The sequence below is a fragment of the Armigeres subalbatus genome, chromosome 2 (genome assembly GCF_024139115.2).
Source record: "Armigeres subalbatus isolate Guangzhou_Male chromosome 2, GZ_Asu_2, whole genome shotgun sequence".
Taxonomy (NCBI): Eukaryota; Metazoa; Arthropoda; class Insecta; order Diptera; family Culicidae; genus Armigeres; species Armigeres subalbatus.
The window spans coordinates 464,641,129-464,664,491 of NC_085140.1; the positions used below are offsets into that span (position 1 = coordinate 464,641,129).

General features: G+C 41.1%; 1 protein-coding gene and 1 long non-coding RNA gene across 3 annotated transcripts in view; both read right to left on the reverse strand.

Annotated features, from left to right (window-relative positions):
• Nucleotides 1-3,354: 3,354 nt before the first annotated feature.
• Nucleotides 3,355-3,869, reverse strand: LOC134218374 (uncharacterized). Its single transcript, XR_009981329.1, has 3 exons — nt 3,738-3,869; nt 3,548-3,647; nt 3,355-3,468 (listed from the first exon to the last, which is right to left on the reverse strand). It is a non-coding gene; the product is annotated as an uncharacterized LOC134218374 (long non-coding RNA).
• Nucleotides 3,870-4,303: 434 nt separating this feature from the next.
• LOC134213902 (coiled-coil domain-containing protein 1-like) overlaps nt 4,304-23,363 on the reverse strand; it is a 40,202-nt gene continuing 21,142 nt past the window's right edge. Inside the window, exons 2-5 of one of the 2 annotated variants that reach the window (XM_062693375.1) lie at nt 6,255-6,340; nt 5,951-6,181; nt 5,256-5,893; nt 5,061-5,200 (exon numbers count right to left, since the gene is read on the reverse strand). In XM_062693375.1, the coding sequence (XP_062549359.1) occupies nt 5,195-5,200; nt 5,256-5,893; nt 5,951-6,181; nt 6,255-6,330 (951 nt within the window). In that variant the 5' untranslated portion in view covers nt 6,331-6,340 and the 3' untranslated portion in view covers nt 5,061-5,194. Of the gene's footprint in view, nt 5,894-5,950; nt 6,182-6,254; nt 6,341-23,363 lie in introns of both variants that reach the window. The other variant, XM_062693374.1, reaches the window with a different exon arrangement.

Genomic DNA, 23,363 nt, shown 5'->3' on the forward strand with positions numbered 1-23,363 from the left:
GAGTGAAATACTCTTGTGATATTCTGACTATCGAATGGTTGCTGTTGTGTTGGTGATTAGAAATCCGCATGATCTGAAATCTGTCCTTTTCAGGGCATTAAATTTTTCATTGGAGGAATTTGGTTTGACTGAGAGTAAATTCATGAGATTGTTGCAATAAATCGGCAGCAGTAACGCAAAAATTCATAAGATTCAATCCATCATTCGACTTCTGCAGAGTAAGTGATTAAAAATCCATCGAAAGATAAAGACGCTATTAGTGTTTGAAATCTATCCTAATTTCGCGACGGTCTCGAATTTGGAAATTTCCGTTTTACACCCTGTATCTGAGTCTTCCCCTTAGACGTAGTTTACGTCAAAAAATTATTTCAACTTAACCTTCCTCCCAAACATAATGGTGGTCCTGGAAAGAACCGATTAATTTCCACTTATGTGCCTCATCAACAGCACGGCCTTGATTGCCAGATTCAACGATGCTGTTGGGAATACGGATGAAAAGATGTACTGCTGTTGCCACGACCGCCACCACCACCTGACGAAAAATTTCATCCGCATCATGACTCATAAATCTCAATCAACGAGCCGAGCCCTCCCGTGCTAACGAAATCGTCCGTTCTCCGTGACATGCAGAATAAAAATGACGCGCGCACGCGAAACACGGGGCTTTTTATACACAGGGAAAACGAAGCAGTGGATCAAAAGGCCCGTACGTTACTGCAATCTGATGTCCGTGTTGGGGATTTATGAAGGGGATTGAAATTTTCACCCGGTTTGGAAAGAAATAACATTTTCAATAGTTTAACGTTGATAATCAATAGTATCAATAGAATTGGCAAATTGCTGGAGAGTTTCCGAATCGATTGATAAGCAAATGTCGAAAATCCATCGAAAGATAAAGACGCTATTACCGTTTGAAATCTTACATGATTTCGTGACGGTCCCCAATTTGGAAATTTTCATTTTGCACCCTGTATCTGAGGCTTCCCCTTAGACGTAGTTTACGTCAAAACTAATTCACACGCAAGCGTATACGTAAACAGATAAAGAAACGAAAAGCAATAGATACCTAGCACATAGTGTAAACAAATACACAAATTGAAAATTCCTTGCTCAACGCGGTTCATTAGAAAGCGCCCATGGCCAACATACAAGCTGCCGTTGATAGTGGTCAATTGATCAATTGAATAATAAATGATAGTGGTCAGGTCAATTGAATAATAAATGTAGTTATATTTAGCACATAAGTTTGTTTTGACTATGATCACAGCACATAGTCAGATTTAAATTTGCTATTTTGTCACTAGAAGATAGTGAGGGCAATGAATCTTCTTAAAGTAGTATTAAGAATGATTATATGGCACCAGAACAACGCTGTATTCAAGGTCCAGTTAAGGAGTCTTCTGTTGAATCAGCATATCATAAGATCGGCAATCACCACATCCACTATCACCAGATGGAAATTATCGCGAAATTTTTGTGAATGTCCATCCTATTCCATTCACAAAAATTTCGCTGCGCTTCGCTTGGAGTTGTGTTACAATGACCAACGAATTACTCAACTGATTTAATTTATAAAATATGGCATTATGTACAACACTGTTCGATGCCGGTCAGCACCACTCACAACGCAAACTACAGTGAAGCAGTAGGATAAAACGAAACGCATAAATCATCTAACACTCATACAGCACATTTCCGGTACGAACGAGTACTAGCAGACTAGTGAAACAAGCAAACAATCGACTCGGTACCAGGTTTGTACTCGCCCGCGTTGAAAGTGCCCCGTTCCACAAGTGTGTCTGTGTAGTGCATGTACCATTAGACTGGCCCAGGAAACAAAAAGTTGTCTAATTCCACGGGGCACCCCCCAGGATTGTGTCTTTGGGTGAGAAAATCAATCTCTGAAAATTTCAGCTCAATCGCTTGTTGCATAAGCTGGCGCATTTGATTTGAAGTTTGTATGGGGATTTCAGTCAACATGTATAGGAAAATACACCTCCGTCACTTATTCGATCTGGAAATTGGTTCTGATTGCTCGATTGACCTCAGAATTGCAAAAACGGCAGTTGGTATGCTACAGAACAATTTCACAGAACATTGTATGATGATTAAATGAACTTTTATATGGGTTTCGGCTGATGCGATTCGATCAAAAAACCCAAAAATACACAAATCAGCTCCTAATAATTCAGCCGAAAATTATATAAAAGTTCATTTAATTATCATGTAATGTTCTGTGAAATTGTTCTGTAGCATACCAACTGCCGTTTTTGCAATTCTGAGGTCAATCGAGCAATCAGAACCAATTTTCAGATCGAATGAGTGACGGAGGTGTATTTTCCTATACATTTTGGCTGAAATACCCATACAAAATTCAAATCAAATGCGCCAGCTTATGCAACAAGCGATTGAGCTGAAATTTTCAGAGATTGATTTTCTCACTTAAAGACACAATCCTGGGGGGTGCCCCGTGGAATTCGACAACATTTTTTTCTCCCCATAGTAATCTGGGCCAGTCTAATGTACCATCTAATGCATCAAAGTGCATTACCGAAAGTGCAAAGTGTTGCACCATAACGTCAGCAATAATATTCCGGCTGAAGATCCACACAATGAATCCCGTACATCATTCACAAATCGAGCTCTGAGAAGTAACCGTAGTAGTGGGATTGTTCTGTTTCGTACAATACAACGGTCGAAGGGCAGGGTACGGAAATCATCGTGCTATCGTGATACCAGTGTGATTCTGGCTGACAGACATATGATTTTATGCTGTACAGTGGTATTGGTATCATATATGTGTCACAAGTATTACTATGTGCTTATTTACATCGGTCATTGATCTTCAGTGTTAATATCATTAATCCATATTGGCGGAAAAATACTGGAAGTATTTCTGAGTAATTGCGGTTGCATACTAGTCGGGCAATTGAAGTCAAATCTTATCGGTATCAACTGTTACCTTTAGTCTTCAATGAGATCGGTTATCTACTAGACTGGTGTATTTTCTGTGAGGCATACACACTTAATTCTATTTGCCGGGCTCGGTAAATGAATTACCGATTTCTCAACAGCTGAGCTCTCGGTAGTCACCTCGGTAATCGAATTCAATTACCGAGTTCTCGGTTCAGCATTCATGATAGCGAACTGTCAGAAAATACCGAGCAGATTTGTAATAGTTACTGAGTCATCGGTAAAATAATACTGGTAGATCTGTAAAAATATTACCGATTTCAGTAATTCATAGTTCCGAAAGGAATGTGATTAAATTTTCACTTTTTTATTGATATTTAAAAACACAAGAAATCTCAGGTCTATAAACATATTTATTGCGGTTTTTTAATCAGAAAACATACAAAAAGTTTCTGCGGCTAGCTTCTTCCAGTATTACAGCACTAGCGGTATTCTTTCACGCCCGGGAAATCATCACAATTTTAGCGGCAGGGAACCTCATTGCCACTCAATTATCTAAAAATGTGGAAACAAGTTGTAGAAAGTAAATTATTATAAAACCTTTTGGAAAACAGTATATTCATAGTTTACATACCTGATGTCTTGTTATAGATCCAGAGTCCAGACCCAGAACTAAGCATTTTGGCGATCCGGCATGCCGTAAGTCGTACGCTGATGATTTTTGTTTTCATTGACTTGGAAATGTATAAATTAAAAAATAAACAAATCTTCAGGAACCTAGCACAAATAAGCTGATACATGATAGTACAAAGGTTTAAACTTACCTGAATATTTAAGTAATCAAGAATTTCTACGGGTAGCATCAATCACTCGCCAAAAAAGTTCGTGCGATGCCATCAGACTTCCAGAAGTTCCGGTTCGCAAATAAATATGGCGCCAAACCATGCGGCACCTGGCCGAAAACTGAAAACTTTGTACTTATTTTACCGAGTGCTCAGTAAAATGAATTTGTTTTTACTGAGTGATCGGTTTGTTTTTTGACAAGTGCAGGATATTTTCTTAGAACAGAGTTGATCGGTAATACATACTACCGAAACCCAGTATTTTATTTTTTACAACTGAGACATCGGTAAAACTGATTGCAGAAATCCGTTAATTCTTTTAAATTAACTGTGCTCTCGGTTCAAATTGTCTTTTACCGTATAAAATCAGTAAAAAATATTACCGAGCTGGAATTATCAATTTAAGTGTGTAAACACCGTGAGTTGGTCGATACACTCAAATATCGCACCGTGAATATCGCTCCAGTTGCTTCTATCATAAACTTACTATAATAAATAAGATATCGACTCACAAGATGTGGGCAGTGTGATAATACAAAAATTAAATATTTGTAATGTTTATTCATCGCTAGTTTTTATTATCTCATTAGCGTCGAGACATTTCGGTGTTTTTTATTTGTAGGAGGTCAAGTCTTTTTACATTTTGAATAAATTAAATAAATAATTAAATAAATAAATAAATAAATATTTAAATTACCTTAATACTAAGGTCTTCTAAGACAATAGTCCTGTTGTCATGTACTTGTCTTTTACTTGGTCTTAATCGTTGATGGCTTTAGTTATATCGTTCATTGAGAAGTATACTGATTTGACATATTAAGGACAACCTTCGTACATCGAAGATTTAGTGTAGTTGGAGCTTCGTAACATTCATTTGCCAATCTAATTTGATTAGCACTTGAATGTTTGATCGCAAGCTCCTTAAATAAAGTCTTGTTTCTTCCATGTTCTCCCGTTTTTTCACTTCCTGAATATCCTTAAGGATTCAAAACCACCCTCTGTTTGAAACGTGAAACAACTTAATAATAATGATCAGTTAACATCTCATATCACTTTTGCACTTTGCTGCTTCTGATGATACTTCCCATATTTACTTATAGTTCTATACATACATATCTCAAACACGATACTATAATAGTTGAATAAGACTTAGTACTGAACATTATATTGAGTTGCCTTAACCTGGTAGTCTGGTCACACATCAGATTCTGCAATTTCTTCAACAGCGCTCTCATCGATCAATTCGTCGCTGTCCTCATCGTCATCGTCATCGTCATCGTCTTCGGCATCTTCAGGTTGTACCTCAGTATCGTTACTTCCAGTTTGTTCATTTTTCTGAGGTATCACTTCATCGCTATCATCGTCATCGTCATCATCGTCCACTAAAGATGTGATACCTTCGAAGATGTCGTCGTCGTCACTAGTCGGCTTCGTCGCAGTCACAGCTGCAGGAGCGGCAACAACGTCAACTTTGTTATTATCAGAGGATAATGATTGTACCTTTTCTGGGGAGCCCTCGTCGTATTCTAATTCGTCTTCCTCTTCCGCTGCAGGTTCCGTTGCTGGTTGAGCATTCTGGTCAGCCTTTTGAGCAGCGAGCGATTCCACAATTTTGTTTACTTCATTGTTTACATCTATTCCCTCTGGCTTCTGTTTTGGTGGAGCATCAATCTCGTTTTGGGCTGCGGCAGCATCAGCGAGATCAAGAAGAGCCTGAGTGTTAGCACCGACTGGTTCTTTAACAGGCACTGGCTTTCTCTTCTTCTTCTTGGATGGAGCTATTGGTCCAGGAGCATCAGATGACGAAACTGGCGCAACAGCAATTGCTTGATCGTCGTCATCGTCATCATCATCATCATCGTCGTCATCATCATCGTCATCATCATCGTCGTCGTCGTCTAAGGCGCCTAGAAGATCTTCACCGAAAAAAGACAATGCATCATCTTCATCATCTTCATCATCGTCGTCATCATCTTCATCTTCATCTACGGCAACAACTGGAGCAGCTGGTTGACTAACAGCCGACTGCTTCTGCTGATCGAGAATTACTGGTGCAGCGGGTGCAACTGCTACTGGGACATCATCTTCATCATCATCATCATCATCATCATCGTCATCAATTTCATCTTCAACTGATCCTAAAAACAGGACAAAGTTTGAAAAAAATTCTGTGTTAACTTATTACTAAACGTTACCAATCAGATCATCATCATCGTCGTCATCATCATCGTCATCGGCATCATCATCTTCACCTGAATCATCGTCTCCTAAATCAAACTCATCCGAATCATCATCGTCGTCATCATCATCATCGCCACCTGAAACTGGCACAACTGGCACTGGAGCCACCTCTACCGCTGCTGCATCCGCAACATCATCAGCGGCTTGCCGATAGACTAAAGCCCCTTTTCGAACATTTCGTTGTACTGAGTGAAAACGGATTGACATCGTGAAAGCTTTTAGACATTTTATTCTCAGATTGATTAAATAAAAGCATACCTTCTACTGGTGCGGAGGCTGCAAAAGCGATTATTATGAGAATCAATAAAAGCTCAAGCAGAAATGTGACTTTCATTTTGAATTTTCTGTTGAAGAAAGAAAATAGTGATAGTTATTGCTGGGACGTTCTAATATACTGCCATTACTTGCAAATTTGTGAAATGTTTTCGGGCAATTCTATGGACAGTGATCGTCAACGTGGTTTTTCCATCACATCCCGAGTAGACAAAAATAGCTCAATAATATCAAATGTGGATAAGATTGAAAAATTAGATGTGGACATGATTGATATAAGAGATAAAAGATCAGACGACAATATCAATATTTTGCACTTATAGCGATAAACCGGTCAAGGGCCTCTCTTAAATAAAAATATAAAAAATATATACTTTGCACTAAAATATTATGAGGAGATCGAGTTAAGCATTCAGTACACTGTTTGTCTAATTGACAAATATTTGCTAAATTTCAAAAAATATATTTGCTTTGTGTGTACTGACTTGTCAAATATTCGTTTATCAAATATTTGCAACACTGCGCATAACAAATATTTGCAGAAATGACAAATCGTGTACTGTCAAAACTGTTAAATATTTGATTATGTTTGCAACTCTTTACCGATGTTGAGTTGCAAATACTTACAAATAATTTTAAACTTGGACGAATTGACTGATCCGGAACGAAAAAGAAAAGAACAAATCTAGAAAAATAACTTGGTCCTGTTTGTTTTAAGTGCGTTCTGGGATAGTAGATGGTTAAGTGTGTACACATAAATCTCAAAATAAAAATTTATGGATTTTCTCCGATAAATATGTGCGGATTATCCTCAGAGCAGTCCAATATTTTCCACATTGTTTAGAGATTCGGTTCCAAATGATGTTCCGTAGACAGTTCCTTGGAAATAAGATTTAAAAACAGATTATTCCACTCATGTGGTGTAATCGGACCTGGGGACCCAAACGTTCGGGGGAAAATAGAGGGAAATAGACTAAGGAAATCCCAGCAAACATGAAACAATTATGCGTCTACCGGCAGTATAAATAAAGTATAGTATAATAAAGTTGCTCATAAGAAAAAAGGCGTAATCCTCCTTGATACAGCTGCGAGGTTTATAAATGTTGCAGCAAATTGCGAGTTTTATAAATGTTGCAACAAATAATAGCGTTGACAATTTTATTTCATCGTCGACGTTTCGATCCAGGGATGGGATCTTCTTCAGGGCTCGATGGCAGTCCTGAAGAAGATCCCATCCCTGGATCGAAACGTCGGCGATGAAATAAAATTGTCAACGCTATTATTCATGACTGATAGCCAACCCGAAAATCGAACTACAAAAATTCCCAGTCGTAATCCAACCACATGTTGCAACAAAGTTGTAAAATTCTAGGGTACTCATTTCTAACATAGGGATTAATTCTCCAATGATAGATGATAGAAGATTCTTAAGGGCCTCATATATGGCCCGGCAAACCTCTGGAACAATTCTGGAGATTGTCGTCAGTGGAATCCTGAAAAAATATTGCATTGATGCTTTCTCCGGTAGCGCAGAATCTCAACGTCAGGGTTAATCTTTTTACTGGAGATATTGATTTGCTCATACTCGTGTCCTGCTTCTGGATACCAATTTCAACTTCTGAGGTCCAACCAAACTTAAAAGGTCGTAAAAATAGGTCAAAATCGGCGGTGGACATTCTGAAAAAGTTCTTGTACAATGTCTAATGCGAGTTTGACGACAAACAATGTACTGTCTTTTGAACAACATTTGACAAATAGTCAAACAAAGTTTTCAAACATAGTATTTGACAAATAGGTTTTATTCAAATATTTGCTCATCGTGTACTGGCACATAACAAATAATCAGCAAACGTCAAATTTTGTTAAAACAGGCTATGACAAATATTTGTCGATTAAACAAACAGTGTACTGAAAGCTTTATGCTATATTTGTAATACACTTGTGACACATATATGATACCAATATCACTGTACAGCATAAAATCATATGTCTGTCACCCAGAATCACGCTGGTATCACGATAGCACGATGATTTCCGTACCCTGCCCTTCGACCGTTGTATTGTACGAAACAGAACATAATTTGTTGTTTGAAATGTCAAATAAGCCGTTTGACATATGAAATTAAAACAAACATTAAATTTTGCAAATTTTGCAAGCTGACTGAGTAAAAATCGTTTTTCTGCAATTCCGGATGATTTTTTTTCACAACAATGGCATAATAATTATTCGTAAGCCCATTATTTGCTACAATTTTGCTCTGAAGATGTCTTTATATTGATTTTGCCAGTTCTTGGGTTGTTTCCGGGATGATCTACCTTCACTTTTACATTATATTCAATGGTTTGAGTTCTGTATGTGATTTCATACATTTTGTGCAGGGATCCCATAGGTTTTAATTGGAATGAGGTCTGGGGATTGGAAAGTATGGGAGATCTTTGATTTGCCATTAGTCAGCATCTACTTTTTTAGATGGGAAGAATGTTTTGTACCATTGTTTTGGACAAATACAAAATTAGATCTATGACCCAATTGAACGGTGCTGGCTTTATCCTTCAAAATGTCCACATGAATATCATAGAATAGAGGGAATAAGGTCAGCAGAAATAATAGCCAAAACTCGCATATTTCTGCTAAAATACCTATACGAAGAATTGGAAAACTATGACGTTTTCATATCGATGAATTTACAATTTATTCAAAAAGTATGGGTAAATATTTTGTAATACTCATAAAAACTATAGTAACAGTTTATGATTTCTATACATTTTGAGGAAAAATATTGTTTTGGAAAGCGGTAGAATCAGTTTCAAAGCAAGCTGTCAAATTGATACAACGGTGGAAATGAAAGATGTATGTCATCTTGTCACTGTACGCGTACAGCGTGATATGAAAATCATTATGCGGAAATCATATGTTTGTCGATAGTATAAGATATGATCAATATCATGTGCCATTAGTTTGTTCTTATCCATAGCATTTATTGATATTTGAAAGATATTTCAGTACAAATTTTTGATATATCAATTATATCAATCAAGTATGATATGGACAGTTTGTTTTGTTATTTTGTTCATGGCTTCTGTTTGGGATTTGGACGTTTAACGTTTGTTTTTGCCTTTCTCGTACAACAAAGTTGTACCGAAAGGCTATCATTTCACCCCAAAATCGAACTTTTTATAGAAGTCTCGGAGACCTATGATGTTATATACCAATCGACTCAGCTCGTCAAACTGAACAAATGGCTGTCTGTCCGTGTGTATGTGTGTGTGGATGTGTGTGTGGATGTGTGTGTGTGTGTGTGCACACGAAAACCGAAAAACATGAGCCACTTTTTCATATAGTAATTCTTAACCGATTTTGATCACTATTGAATTTCATAACGATGGCTCATTCAATAAAAAACTAAATATTAAGATAGTTATGAAACATAGTAATTAAGTTATAGCATGCCATAAAATACCTTGAAGTATCAACCCATGCAAGCTCTTCTATTCGATTTTGTACACGACTTTAGTACAACAATTGCAACGCAAGCTTTGATTGCATGCAAGTTACGACGCATAACGCCATATAACGTTTCTGCAGCTTTCTGGTATAATAAAAAACCTCGCATAAAACGCGCACGCTAATAATACGTGATAATACTTTACTTAGTGATTTTTAAAATCAATAATCAAATTATTTAGCATTTCAACGAATTTCCCGATAATGCATTTGATTTGTTGATTGGGTTGTTTAATAATGCACGAGTAAGGCACAATCACTGCTAGGTGGATCAATCTGGGTTTTCAATTGGATTTCGCCCCAAAGTGCATTGATACTGGTTCTTACAACAAAATGATTCATATTTGAAAACAAATCATGATTCCAATTTGATGTCGAAATCAAAATATGTTTTCTATATGCTCTCAAACTGTTGTCAGACTCCACCCCTTTCGCACGTATCTAATATTCATGTATCGTTTACCAATTTCCAACAGGTGAGAAAGAGATAGGCGAGTACACGAGGTGATGACGTCACCGTAAGTGGAGTATAACGCAAGTGGAGTATAACGATCATCTCGGATCATCACACACACACACACACACACACACACACACACACACACACACACACACACACACACACACACACACACACACACACACACACACACACACACACACACACACACACACACACACACACACACACACACACACACACACACACACACACACACACACACACACACACACACACACACACACACACACACACACACACACACACACACACACACACACACACACACACACACACACACACACACACACACACACACACACACACACAAGACTGAGGTGGTTGTTGTTAACAACCGAAAGTCGGAGCAACAAGCGGTGATAAGGGCAGGCAACTGCACGGTCACCTCTGAACGCTCCATCAAACTCTTGGGGGTAATGATCGACGATAAGCTCACCTTTGGTAGCCACGTCAATTACGCCTGCAAGCGTGCCTCCACAGCTATAGCGGCATTGTCCCGGATGATGTCCAATAGCTCTGCGGTTTATGCCAGCAAGTGCAAGCTTCTGGCTAGCGTTGCTCTGTCCATACTGAGGTATGGGGGTCCAGTTTGGGACACGGCCCTGCGTATTAACTGCTACAGAACGAAGTTAGAAAGTACGTATAGGCTCATGTGCCTAAGAGTTGCGAGCGCGTACCGTACCGTGTCGTACGATGCACTTTGCGTCATCACCGGTATGATGCCTATTGACATCGTTATCGGTGAAGACATAGAGTGCTTCGAAATGCGCGGCACGAGAGGCATCCGTAGGACTGTCAGATTGGCCTCAATGGTCAAATGGCAGCGTGCGTGGGACAGTTCCACTAAGGGTAGATGGACACATAGGTTGATACCGGAGATAGGTACGTGGGTCAAGAGGCGCCATGGGGAAATCACTTTCCACCTGACCCAGGTCCTTACAGGCCATGGTTGCTTCAGACAGTACCTACACCGGTTCGGACACTCGGCCTCGCCCGAGTGTCCGGTGTGCGTAGGTTTAGAGGAAGCGGCGGAACACGTGTTGTTCGTGTGCCCGCGTTTTCGCACAATGCGTGACCACATGCTTGCCACATGTGGTCTGGACACTACCCCGGACAACCTAGTCCGGAGGATGTGTAAAGATGAAGTTGGCTGGAACGCCGTTTTATCGGCTATCGTCCAAATCGTCTCGGAGCTACACAGAAGGTGGCGCGTGGACTCGAGGAATGGCTAGTTCAGGCGCAAATAAGAGGTGGTCCAAGGGTTCGGAGTCGGCTTCATGGGTCATACCGGTGCCCTGTGGTCGAACTCGATCCTTTCATTGAACAAGTGGCCGCATGAAGAACAACATGGTATCGTCGCTTTCGCGGCGTCGGTCAACCAGGCGGTTTCCGAGCCCGAGGACGGAAAGGGTCCTCGTCAAGGTTGGGGCAGGCGTAGGCACCGCGTCGGAAAGTCCCTCTGTGTGCTGGCGAATAGGCCCTATCGCAGAAAGGTCAATTTGGGGTGCACGCGGCATCATCATTCTTGATACCAGTCGTGCAGAGGGAAGCAGGCGCGAAGTCGACCCTGCCCACCTTCCGAGGACATAGGGCGTGGTAAGGCCACCTGGAAAGCCGGCAATGCGCTGGCACGACACCATGGTGTTCTTCTAAAAAGCGAGTCACGATGTTCGATGCTGCAAGGACACGCAGCTAACCTCGAGGGTGCGTTATGCACTGGCCCCTTTGAAGCATTACTTTCTGGTTGTACCGAAGGGACGATGGGCTTGGCGGCAATGGAAACGGTTTAGCTGGTCGGGGATGCAGTCCTGCCTCCCTCATTGGAGGTGGCCCCTAACCCAGCACTTCCTGGTCAACCCAGGATGTCTGTTGAGCAGATTCCCCACCATTGTTTAGGAAGAAAAACACACACACACACACACACACACACACACACACACACACACACACACACACACACACACACACACACACACACACACACACACACACACACACACACACACACACACACACACACACACACACACACACACACACACACACACACACACACACACACACACACACACACACACACACACACACACACACACACACACACAGGGGGGGGCAGCAGGGACTTTGTCCAAGGGCTTGACGACCCCTCCCCATGGCCACTGAGAGTTAGACCGGGACCATCGTCCCTAACCCCTAATCCCAAGGCGTCAAGCGACCCGTGCCGAGGGGATGCATGGCCAGGGGGTGAAATAATAAGCTAGGCCTTTAACGGAGCCTGTGGGGTACCTGGGCACCCTCCACAGTAATTGTCCCTTACCGCGTTATGCTGGGCTCTGGCGTGGTGGACCTCTTTTCCCGAGCAACTCGTGGGACCAAAATGGAAAACCAAGTCAATTCTTCAATTAGTGGTAGTAGTGTAGGCGACAACCCCTTCGCAAGAGGTGGGTTGTTCAGGTCTCCGCCTAGGAGGCCAGAGGCAATATTCGGCAGCTCAGTGCGCAGCGCCAGCGTGGGTCACTCAACCTTCCTCTCGGCTATAAAAACGCCGGTAGGGGTTATTGACGGCCCATGGCTTGTGGAGGCGATGAACCGCAAACGCGATGGGCTTTCGGCCTTCGAGGTGGCGACGGAACAGCTGGACGCCATCATCGACTTTGCGTCATCGAAGCATAATATCAGCAAGGACCTCAAGAGGAGCTTGCAGAAACTTCGAAAGTCGATGCTGGACGCCAAGCTGGAGAGGGCGGTCGGGACGGCCAAGTGTAAACCCGTGAAATCGGTGGAGTCGATGTCTACCCAGACTGAGGCCCAAGGATTCGCGGACTCGGGCAAGGTCGAATCGACCGAAGGCGTGCCAGCTAAGACGGTGGTGCCAGCAGGCTGAAAGTTCTCAGCCGCACCAGACCAGGGAAATAGAGGGGAATGACGCCTCTTGGACCCTGGTCAAGAACAAGAGGAAACCGAAGACGTCAAGGGCCGAAAAGAAGGCCCAGGCGAATGAGGGTAGCAAGAAGTCTAGGGTAGGCGCCAATCGCTTCAGAGGCGATGCCCTAGTCATCAAGACGGACGAGGCTAAGTACTCGGACATCTTGAAGGCGATGTGGAGTGACGTCAAGCTCGGTGAACTCGGCTCCGACGTACATCGAATAAGATGTACCCGGATGGGCGAGATGATCCTCGAGCTGAAGCGGGGCGTCTCGCAAAGGGGCGCCGCCTACAAGAAGTTGGTGGAGGAAGTTCTAGGAGAGACGGTCTAGGTGAGGGCACTCACGACGGAGGTGAATCTAAGGGTTAAAGGCCTGGACGAGATCACCGAAGTAGAAGAGCTCGTCACGGCACTGCGGCGACAGAGTGAAGTGGAGACGCCCACCGCAGCCGTTCGGCTACGGAAAGGTCCGGCAGGGACACAGGTAGCATTGGTTCGGCTATCTGCAGCGCATGCCTTCAAGGTAGTCAAGTTAGGGAGCGTCAAGGTGGGTTGGTCGGTGTGCCCTGTGGGCATATACGAGCAACCCGAAGTTTGCTTCAAGTGCCTGGACCCGGGGCACAAGCAATGGGACTGCAAAGGCCCTGACAGAAGCTAGCTCTGTCGACGCTGCGGATTGGAGGGACATAAGGCACAATGCTGCACGAACCCTCCAAATTGTTTGATTTGTTCCAGCAAAGCTGTGAACAGCAAGCACCCCATGGGGGGTTCGAAGTGCCCGGCGTTTAAGCGTGCTGCAAAATCACAGTGCAGGTAACGCAGCTGGCTTGCTCGGCCTCGCCCGAGTGTTTGCTGTGCGCAGGTTTAGAGGAAACGGCGGAACACGTGTTGTTCGTGTGCCCACGTTTTCGCGCAATGCGTGACCACATGCTTGCCACTTGCGGTCTGGACACTACCCCGGACATCCTCATTCGGAGGATGTGTAAAGATGAAGTTGGCTGGAACGCCGTTTTATCGGCTATCGTCCAAATCGTCTCGGAGCAACACAGAAGGTGGCGCGTGGACTCAAGGATGGCTAGTTCAGGCGCAAACAAGAGGTGGTCCAAGGGTTCGGAGTCGGCTTCATGGGTCATACCGGTGGTCATGGCCTGTGGTCGAACTCGATCCTTTTATCGAACAAGTGGCCGCGCAATGAACAACATGGTATCGTCGTTTTCACGGCGCGGTCAACCGGGCGGGTTCCGAGCCCGAGGACGGAAAGGGGTCCTCGTAATGGTTGGAGCAGGCGTAGGCAAGTCGGCAAGTCCCTCTGTGTGTTGACGAATTGACCCTATCGCAGAGAGGTCAATTTGGGGTGCACGCGGCTGCATCATTCTTGATACCAGTCGTGCAGAGGGAAACAGGCGCGAAGTCGACCCTTCCCACCTTCCGAGGACATAGGGCGTGGTAAGGTCACCTGGAAAGACGGCAATGCGCTGGCACGATACCATGGTGTTCTTCTAAAAAAGCGATGCTGCAAGGACACGTAGCTAACCTCGAGGGTGCATCGTGCACTGGCCCCCCTTTGAAGCATTACTTTCTGGTTGTACCGAAAGGACTATGGGCTCGGCGGCAATGGAAACGGTTTAGCGGGTCGGGGATGTAGTCCTGCCTCTCTCGGTGATCCCTAACCCTGCACTTCCTGGTCAACCCAGGATGTCTGTTGAGCAGATTCCCCCTCCACTGCTTAGGAAGAAAAAAAAAAAACACACACACACGGTGAGACTGGACTCTATGGTGAAGTGGCTGCAGGAGTGGGACAATGCGGATAATGGAAGGTGGACCCATCGGCTCATCCCCAATGTGTCGACGTGGGTGAACAGGGAGCATGGTGAGGTGAACTTTTACCTTACACAGTTCCTGTCCGGACACGGTTGTTTCCGCCAATATTTGCACCGGCGTGGCCATGCGTCATTGCCATTCTGCCAGGCGTGTATCAACGTGGAGGAGACTCCAGAGCACGTGATATTCAACTGCCCGAGGTTTGCGGAGGCACGTAGAAGAAGGCGGACATAAGGGCGGACAACATCGCAGAGCGAATGTGTCGCAATGAAGGTATATGGCATGCGGCAACCAGAGTCGTGACACAAATAATGTCAGAGCTGCAGCGTCGATGGAGAAGGGACCAGCAAGTAAGCGTCGGATTGGAGGGAAATCCAGCACAGTGAGCAGTGTTTGGTCTCGAGTCTTTGGGGCGCCACTGAACCGGAAGTCTTCTGCCAACCGGAATCGTCGGACCGACCTCGGCACTCGAACCGTCAACCTGCTGAAGAAAGAAGAAAGAAGAAGGAAGTGCTTCGGGTATGTAGGGCACCGCCAGTGCGGACGTTATCCACCACCGGAACTGCCGGACCACCTCTGCAACCCGAAGACGAAGTCGGCGCAATGCGCGAAAGCGTCCCCTGCGATAGCCGCCGGTAGTCGGGGCACCATCAGTGCGGAAGTTTCCTTCACCGGAACTGGTGGACCCCCCTCGACGCCGGGGGAAGTCAGGAGGAAGTTTGGAAGTTTGTGGCACAGCCGCCAAGGGATCGAGACAAAGTAGCAGTGGATCTCAGCAAGCCAGTTGGCGAACTAGCCTAAGCTAGGGGCCGGCATTTTAGAAGAAGTGCATGAGCACACCCCCCCCCCCCCAGTGGTCGCAGCATCCCGTGGTCCCGGGGGGATCGAGGCAAGGAGGCAAAGGGACCCGGTTTATCCGGGCGGCACATTTTTAGCAGGTCGGGAGGAGCCCATCCCTGTTCGCCTTCGAGCATAGTGTGGATGCTCGAGGTGTCTGTCACGCAGGTTTTTCCAATGCCTTAAACCCTTGTATAAATAAAACACACACACACCACTCGGGGACGCCCACTGACGCTTGAATACTCGGGAAGGTGACTGCGTATAAGAAGCACTGCTGTTGGTGGAGTAATCAATTGAAGATCCATAAGGCGCCAGTTATGAATTTCGATTGTCCGGTAGGGGCCATCCAGAAACCACGTGGTCATATTTTTGAAGATTTTCAACCCCCCCTCCACGCTTATCGTGGTCATTTGGCAGACCACCCCCCTCCCACCCCTTAGACCACGTGGTTTTTTCTCAAGTACAAAAATTAAAAAAAAAACTTATGTTACTAAAACATATGGTTAAACCGATCAATTTTGAAGATGGACAGCATGGCAATTATAAATTTTCATGAATTCGAACATTTTGATGATGTTATCATGTTGTAATGTGTATCGGGTATTAGGATATCTAGAACTCGTACACCTTCAATGCATCAGAAGGATACAAAAAAATGTGGACTCGCGAATATGTTATTAAAATTTCGAGAAAAAATTGTTTGGAAATTTTTTTTCCAAAATATCCCTATAAGAGAAATTTTTTCAAATAATTATAAAGTTCATCACTGAATATCCCTATAGATTCCTAAGAGTATTTGGGAACTTCCGTAGCTCTGGAGGTACTGGAAATTCTTAAGATATATTAACCTCAGCGAAGCATCTGAACTGAACTCTTACAACAAAAAAATTATCAGAGAATTACAAAGTTAATATGTAATCTTAGATATGCAAATAAAACCTCCTACTGTTGTTTCCTTTGAGTAGCATTCCTGTAGAAATTCCAGTTTTGCTTTCAGAATCATCAAATTGGTTTACATTCCAATATTAACAGGTATTAACAGGTTTCAGTATAAATTAGAAAAAAAAATCCAGCTTACTTTTTTTACAGAATCTCTAAAGATTTTTTTCAAAATCCTGGGCAACTTTAATGAATCTTCAAAGGAAATTCTTCTAAATTTCCAATGGAATTTTTTTTCGTTTTCCAAAAGAAATTCTTAGACATTTTCAGCAGTTTTTTTAAATTTCCAAAACAAATTATTCGGAATATGCCAAAATATTTCCGATGGAAATTCCTAAGATTTTCCAGTAGAAAATCGAAAAAAGTTCATCTGAAACAACAATAATGAATTTCCCGAGGAAATTCCGATGTTTTTACAAGTGAAAATAACGAAAAAATTGTACTTTTGAAGGAATTCCTTAAAAAATTAAATCAAAATTTTAAAGATTTTCTGATGTGAAAATTCCTTAAAATTTCTAAATCATTTTCTGTGCATCTTTGCATGGTAAAGATTTAAAGCAATGTTTTGCTGAATCTACAAAGAAATCAAAATGACTTCCCGAAGAAGAATGAATTCCCGATGAAATTTTGGAAGAATTTATGGTACAAATTTAAAAAAACAAGAATCTCGAGAATTCTAAAGATTTATTTTTTGAAAATCCAAAGAATTTTTTGAAGATAATCCATAGACTCTTCCGTGGAAATTCTAAATAATGCCTCGAATAAAAAAATACTTGGAAAATTTTAAAAAATGTGATAGAATTCACAAAGAGCGTAAAAAAGTATTCCGAAAAAACTTCATTTCAAAATTCCAAATTTGAAAAAAAAATCCAGAAACAAAAAATCAACGGAAATATCAAAGTGTTTCATGTGGCATTGGCTGTTTAATATCTTTCGGAAATTCAGAAGAGTTTTTATTGAAAAATTTAGAAGTCTTCTTCTTCTTCTATGGCTCCATATTTCAACTGGAAGTTGGTCTGCTTTTTAACTTAGTTATTCTATTAGCATTTCCTTTGTTATAAATTGAAAGCTTTTATATGCCAGCCATTGCACGATTATATATCTTGTGTAGCTAGTACGATGGATACACTATACCTAGGATGTCGAGAATGTTTCCCACCCGAACACATCCTAGACAGGAACGAGAATCGAACTCGTCATCTCCGGGTTGGCAACCCTACGCCTTTGCTCGCGAAGCTAACTGGAGACTAAACATTTTCAAGTGCACTCCTCAAAATGTTCGAAAAAATTTTTGGAAATAAAGAAGAATTTCTGGTGAAGATTCGAAAGAACTTGTCGTAGAAAATTTCATTAGAATGTAAAAAAAATATATATGAAAATTTGAACATTTTTTTTCCACCGAAAATTATATGTATTTCCCACGGGACTGTTTTGAATTTTCAGACAGAATTCACATGGATTTTTTTTTGGAGTTTTAAGAATTTACACTAGAGATGTTTTGTTTTTTTTTTTCATTAACAATTTGTAGCAAAATTTCCAAGCAAAATTGTTCAGAGGGAACTGTTCAAAAATCATTCTGAATGCCAGCACTTTATCAGGATTATATTAAGTAATGTCAAAGTTTTTACAGCAAATTTCTTTACTGGATTTTTCCTGAATATCCACAAGAAATTCTTTTGAAGTTTTTTTTTGGATTATTGTAAAAACATGAATATTTTTCTAATTTGTAGCTGCAGTCCGCTGATGCAAAAGTGTCGGTGGCGTGATGCCATAACCATCTGCGGCGGGGGCGTGGCGCGGCGGATTTTTTTTATATTTTCCCATTTTTCCCTTCAAAATTTTTGTTGTGAAAATTGAGACTGAATCGCAACCTGTTTTTTCGTTTATTTTTTTATGGAAAAAGGATCTAAGGCTAAGATGGTCAAATAGCGCAGATATGCATCGGCGTTACGACCGACGCTGCGTTACCGGTTTTTTCTCGATGCACACCTGCGTCTTTTTAACGCTGAGTTGAAAAGACGCTACGTGAGCATCGGCCCTAAAATGCGCTTTGCGTTTAATGATTAAATCATTAAATTTTAATGATTTGTATTTTTTACACCGCTATTGTTATTCACCAAAAGTTTTTCGTGTAAAAAAAAACCACGTGGTTGGAGAGCAACACCCCCCCTCCCCCCATGTGGCTTATCGTGGTCATTTTCCAAACCCCCCCCCCCTCCCCCCATATATGACCACGTGGTTTCTGGACGGCCCCGTACGCTGAGTGTATAGTTGGACCATATTTGTTATTTTGTCTTAGTGTCATTTTTCTACAAGTTCTACTGCATATTATTGTGAATCTGCCTAATCATTTTAGTATCATCATGAAACGCTTCAAATATAACACCTTCCTGAGCACACGTAAACATATAATTGAAATTTCTTCTTTACTGATATATACTTATATTCTCTATTTCAAACCAATCACATAATTGCATCACTAATGCAATATAATGAAAAGTATTTACAGCTTGCCAATTACATACAGTGCCTGACTTCGTTCATAGTCAACTTCTACCTTAAACTTGTGTATACGTATAGAGTGAAACAGAAATCAATAGCATCGATAGAGAAGCTAATTGACTTCAAAACGGAAATAATAATTATTCATCAAGTCTTGCACTGGTGCACACCTATGGGTTTCAATTCAATCAAACAGAGCAAAAAATATGCGAGAAAGCGCCTACTTATCCAACCAGCAAAAAACATCTGTGCTGGATGGAAAGTGAACTTTCTTTTTGACCGACACATTGAATTCCGTTATCGTGAAACCAACCAAACCTGTTCTTCGTAACGTTTTTTGCATATTTTTATGGTATCGTTAGCCCAAAAATTAATCACGTAAGTTTTTTCATATTTCCATATTTCATTTAAAAAATGGAAAAGTTGAAAGAAAATGTATGTGTGCATATAAATATGATATAACGAAAAATACCTTGATTATCAAGCATAAATAAAAAAAGAAAGTGTTACACGAAGAAGCCAGTTTCAAGGCCTTTTGATGATGTGGGTATGGCTGGTTGAAATAAATCTTAAGCAGACATAACAAAAAGGAAAGTTGAAACAGGTTTCACCATTCGCTTTGGTGTGGTTCATTGCACCCTCTGCGTCTATTCATTCGTTAGGATGGATATTCCAATTATAGCTGTATTAAGGAATTTGATTCATTCAAATTAGTGATTCGATGGCGTTGTTGAAATAAAGGCTACGAGATGAGCCGACCTAGGGCCGAAAATCTCGTTAATAAAAACAAATAATCTTCTTTTCTATATAATAAAAATGAAATGGTCTGTGTTCGTATCCGCATAACTCGAAATCGGCTGGATGGATTTTCTCCATTCCTTCAGCAAATATGTCTGTTATCGTTTCCGACGGGTTTATATGATATTTTCTCATGCGAAAATCACGAGTAAATCCTGAAAACCTAAAATCAAGAATCGTATCGAAATAGTCAGTTCAGAACGGGCATTTTCGCCTACTATGCGGGACAACGTCTGCCGGGTCGACTAGTAATAAACTGGGTGATGCGGATAGAATCGATTTGGTTGTCAAACTGAAGCCAAAATTTTCTATTGTGCCGGAGCCAAACATTGAAGATTGTGGTTATGTTCGTTCCTGATTTAATATTGAGAAGTATTGTTATGATTTGAGAAAAAAATAAAAATTAACTTATTTTGAGTTTAGTATTCTTTGTAAAAAATATTTTCACATTATATTTCTAGTGCCAAATTAGTAGGAATGCAACTAAAAAGCAATCGTTACTAAATTTCACAAGATTCAGCAACTGATTGGAGCAGGAATGTATGCAAATCCTCGTGAAGTCATGTAGAGTCTCGCGCATTTTTGCGCCCTCGTGCATCATGGAAAGAGAAATTGGAAGAGCGGGAAATGTTTGACAGCCAAGTAACTGCCATATTTTATTATGCATGCATCCATTCAACACTTCAGTACTTAATCATTGTTTGGGGTCATGCCGCCAAATCAAAATTGAAAAAAATTCAAACGTTACAGAACAGATGTTTAAAAATAGTATTCAATCTGCCTTTACTATTTTCCACGTTTCTGCTTTACACTAGTTTACCTCATCGAGTTATTCCCATTGTGGGTCTACGTGACATCCAATCTATTTTATTTGTTCACAATTGTTTGTATAATCGTGAATTCCATCACAATATATCCTTTCCAATTAGAGAAAATTCCTTGCTCACAAGAAACACTAATGAACTATTGAGAAGTAGTGCATCCACAAATTTAGGACTATCGCGCATAACAATTTACGGTCCAAAGAAGTTTAATAACTTACCCATTAGCCTAAAAACTATTTTGAACAAAACGCAATTTAAAAGTAAACTTAAGAAGCATATGATGAGGAACGTGAATGAATATCTTCTCTAATAACGTCAACCATTTCAATTTGTATTGCTGTAGGTTTTTCTGGCTCCTGCTGGTTTTTCTCCTATAGCGTAGCTCAACTAGTTTTAAATTCAGTATAAATATTAATTTACTTGTAGCCACAAAACGTTATCACAATTGTATGTTGTAGTAACTTAGATTTAGTTTTCATTTGTAAATCCCTTCAAAGGAACCTGGTTCCACTGGGATTTCATAAAGTTTAATTAGTTTTCGCTTAAATGTCTCCCGCGTTTTAGTTTTTTTTTTTTATTAGTTTGAGTCCACACCAGGGGGCTCTCAAAGCGAGCTTTTTGGTGCGGGGGTCAGCGGAGGGTCAAAAAAAAAAAAAAAAACTGCAAAACAATTTTGTTTATGCGAGTGATTGCGGTGTATCGTTTGGCGCCGTACTTTTCGACAGTGATTGGCCGCGTGAAGTTTTGTGCAAGTTCCCATTTGGGAAAATAACAACAGCCACGCAGTGTATCACATTCCGAAAATCAGACAATTATACTCAATTAAGTTAAAAACTGGAATAGGGGACTAGTGAAGTATCGTATCGAAGTACATACCTGTCAAGGTACAATTAAGTGGTGGAATTAAATGGGATTTGTATTTGTATTTGTATTTATTTCCTTTCATCCAACTGGCCAGACATGGCCTTATTGAATACTTATAGATAAAATAAGAATAATCATTACAATTAAATTTCATTAGGTACAGCACAATCATCGAATAACTACAGTTTATACATTATTTGCATCGTGATAACAATAATAAAATAGAATAACCCTCGCATCATACAATATAATAGTTCACACAACATAATTGACGTGAATCGATTATTCATTCGCAAAAATACTCACAAGACTAAAAATACATTAATGTGGCTTCCAAGTTTCATTATTATTAGTAACAAACTCCCGGATCCTTATCGATTTCGGCCAAGTTGATATCTTTAGTGCTAACAGTTTATGCTGCATACTGAGGACGACCTTAAAGGAGATATAGTCCAATGCTTCCGTATTCTTCCACTTTGGTACAAGCTTTACCACATCGAAATTCGTTAAGGGCGTACCAAGGCAATGTGACACCATCAGTCGAACATCCTTTTCGCTTGCATTTTTATCAATATTAGATAAAAATAACGAAAATGTCTCAATCTCATTCGCGGCATGTTCTGATAAGTAAGCGATCTCGTTTGTGCCTCCGCAGACAATGAGGAACAGCAACTGGCTTTCCTATGACTTTTGCGAGTGTATCGACGACTTCAGCTACCGTACGCTTTAGATCATTAATTTGATCCTCCACTGAACGGTATGATTCGGTGCTTGTGGCAGCATCTATTGACTGGAATGGTTTGGTGGTAGTGGCAGCATCGGAATTTGTTCTTTCTCTCATCTTGCAAAATAATGACATGCATGTCATTCGGTCAAATCGGTTTCTGTTACCCCAACACAGTCAGCGTGAAACCATTTGGCACACCTTCCTTCGCACACTGTATGTAGATCAGTAACGTTGATAGCAAGAGAGCATTTCTCGCAATAATTCATTGTCATGTCTAATTGTGAAGAATGGCCGACAGTATAATAATCCGGTTATCGATAATATTTTGGGGAGATTCCGAGCAAACACGTGAAATATAGTTCTCAAATCAATGCACTGGTGATAACGACAAGCACTGTAGTTTTGAATTTTAGGTATTACAATTTTTTAACACTTCAACACGTAACAAATTTGCGTTAACGGGAGGCGATAAACAGTGCAGCGATACTTCTTAAGCAGTGTACAAACTCGTCTTATGACAAGTGAAGGCATTCCACTAAAAAGCTCAAAATAATTTTCTTAATAATAATAAAGATAAAAAAAATACAACATGGTTGATTTCCTGGCAACCTGCACCACAGCCTCAACGATTGCTGTCTGCAAGCCCTATTTGAAAGGAATGCGCATTAATTGAGAAGTGATTGAACATAAGCTGACACATTACCTTAATAAAGTCCCGGCTAAGGTCCGACCCTTGAACCAAGGTTTCATCGATACCTGACACTCAAAATAATTTTCACTTAGAAGCTACTTGAAAACATATGCAGATATTTTCCATGTAGTTTC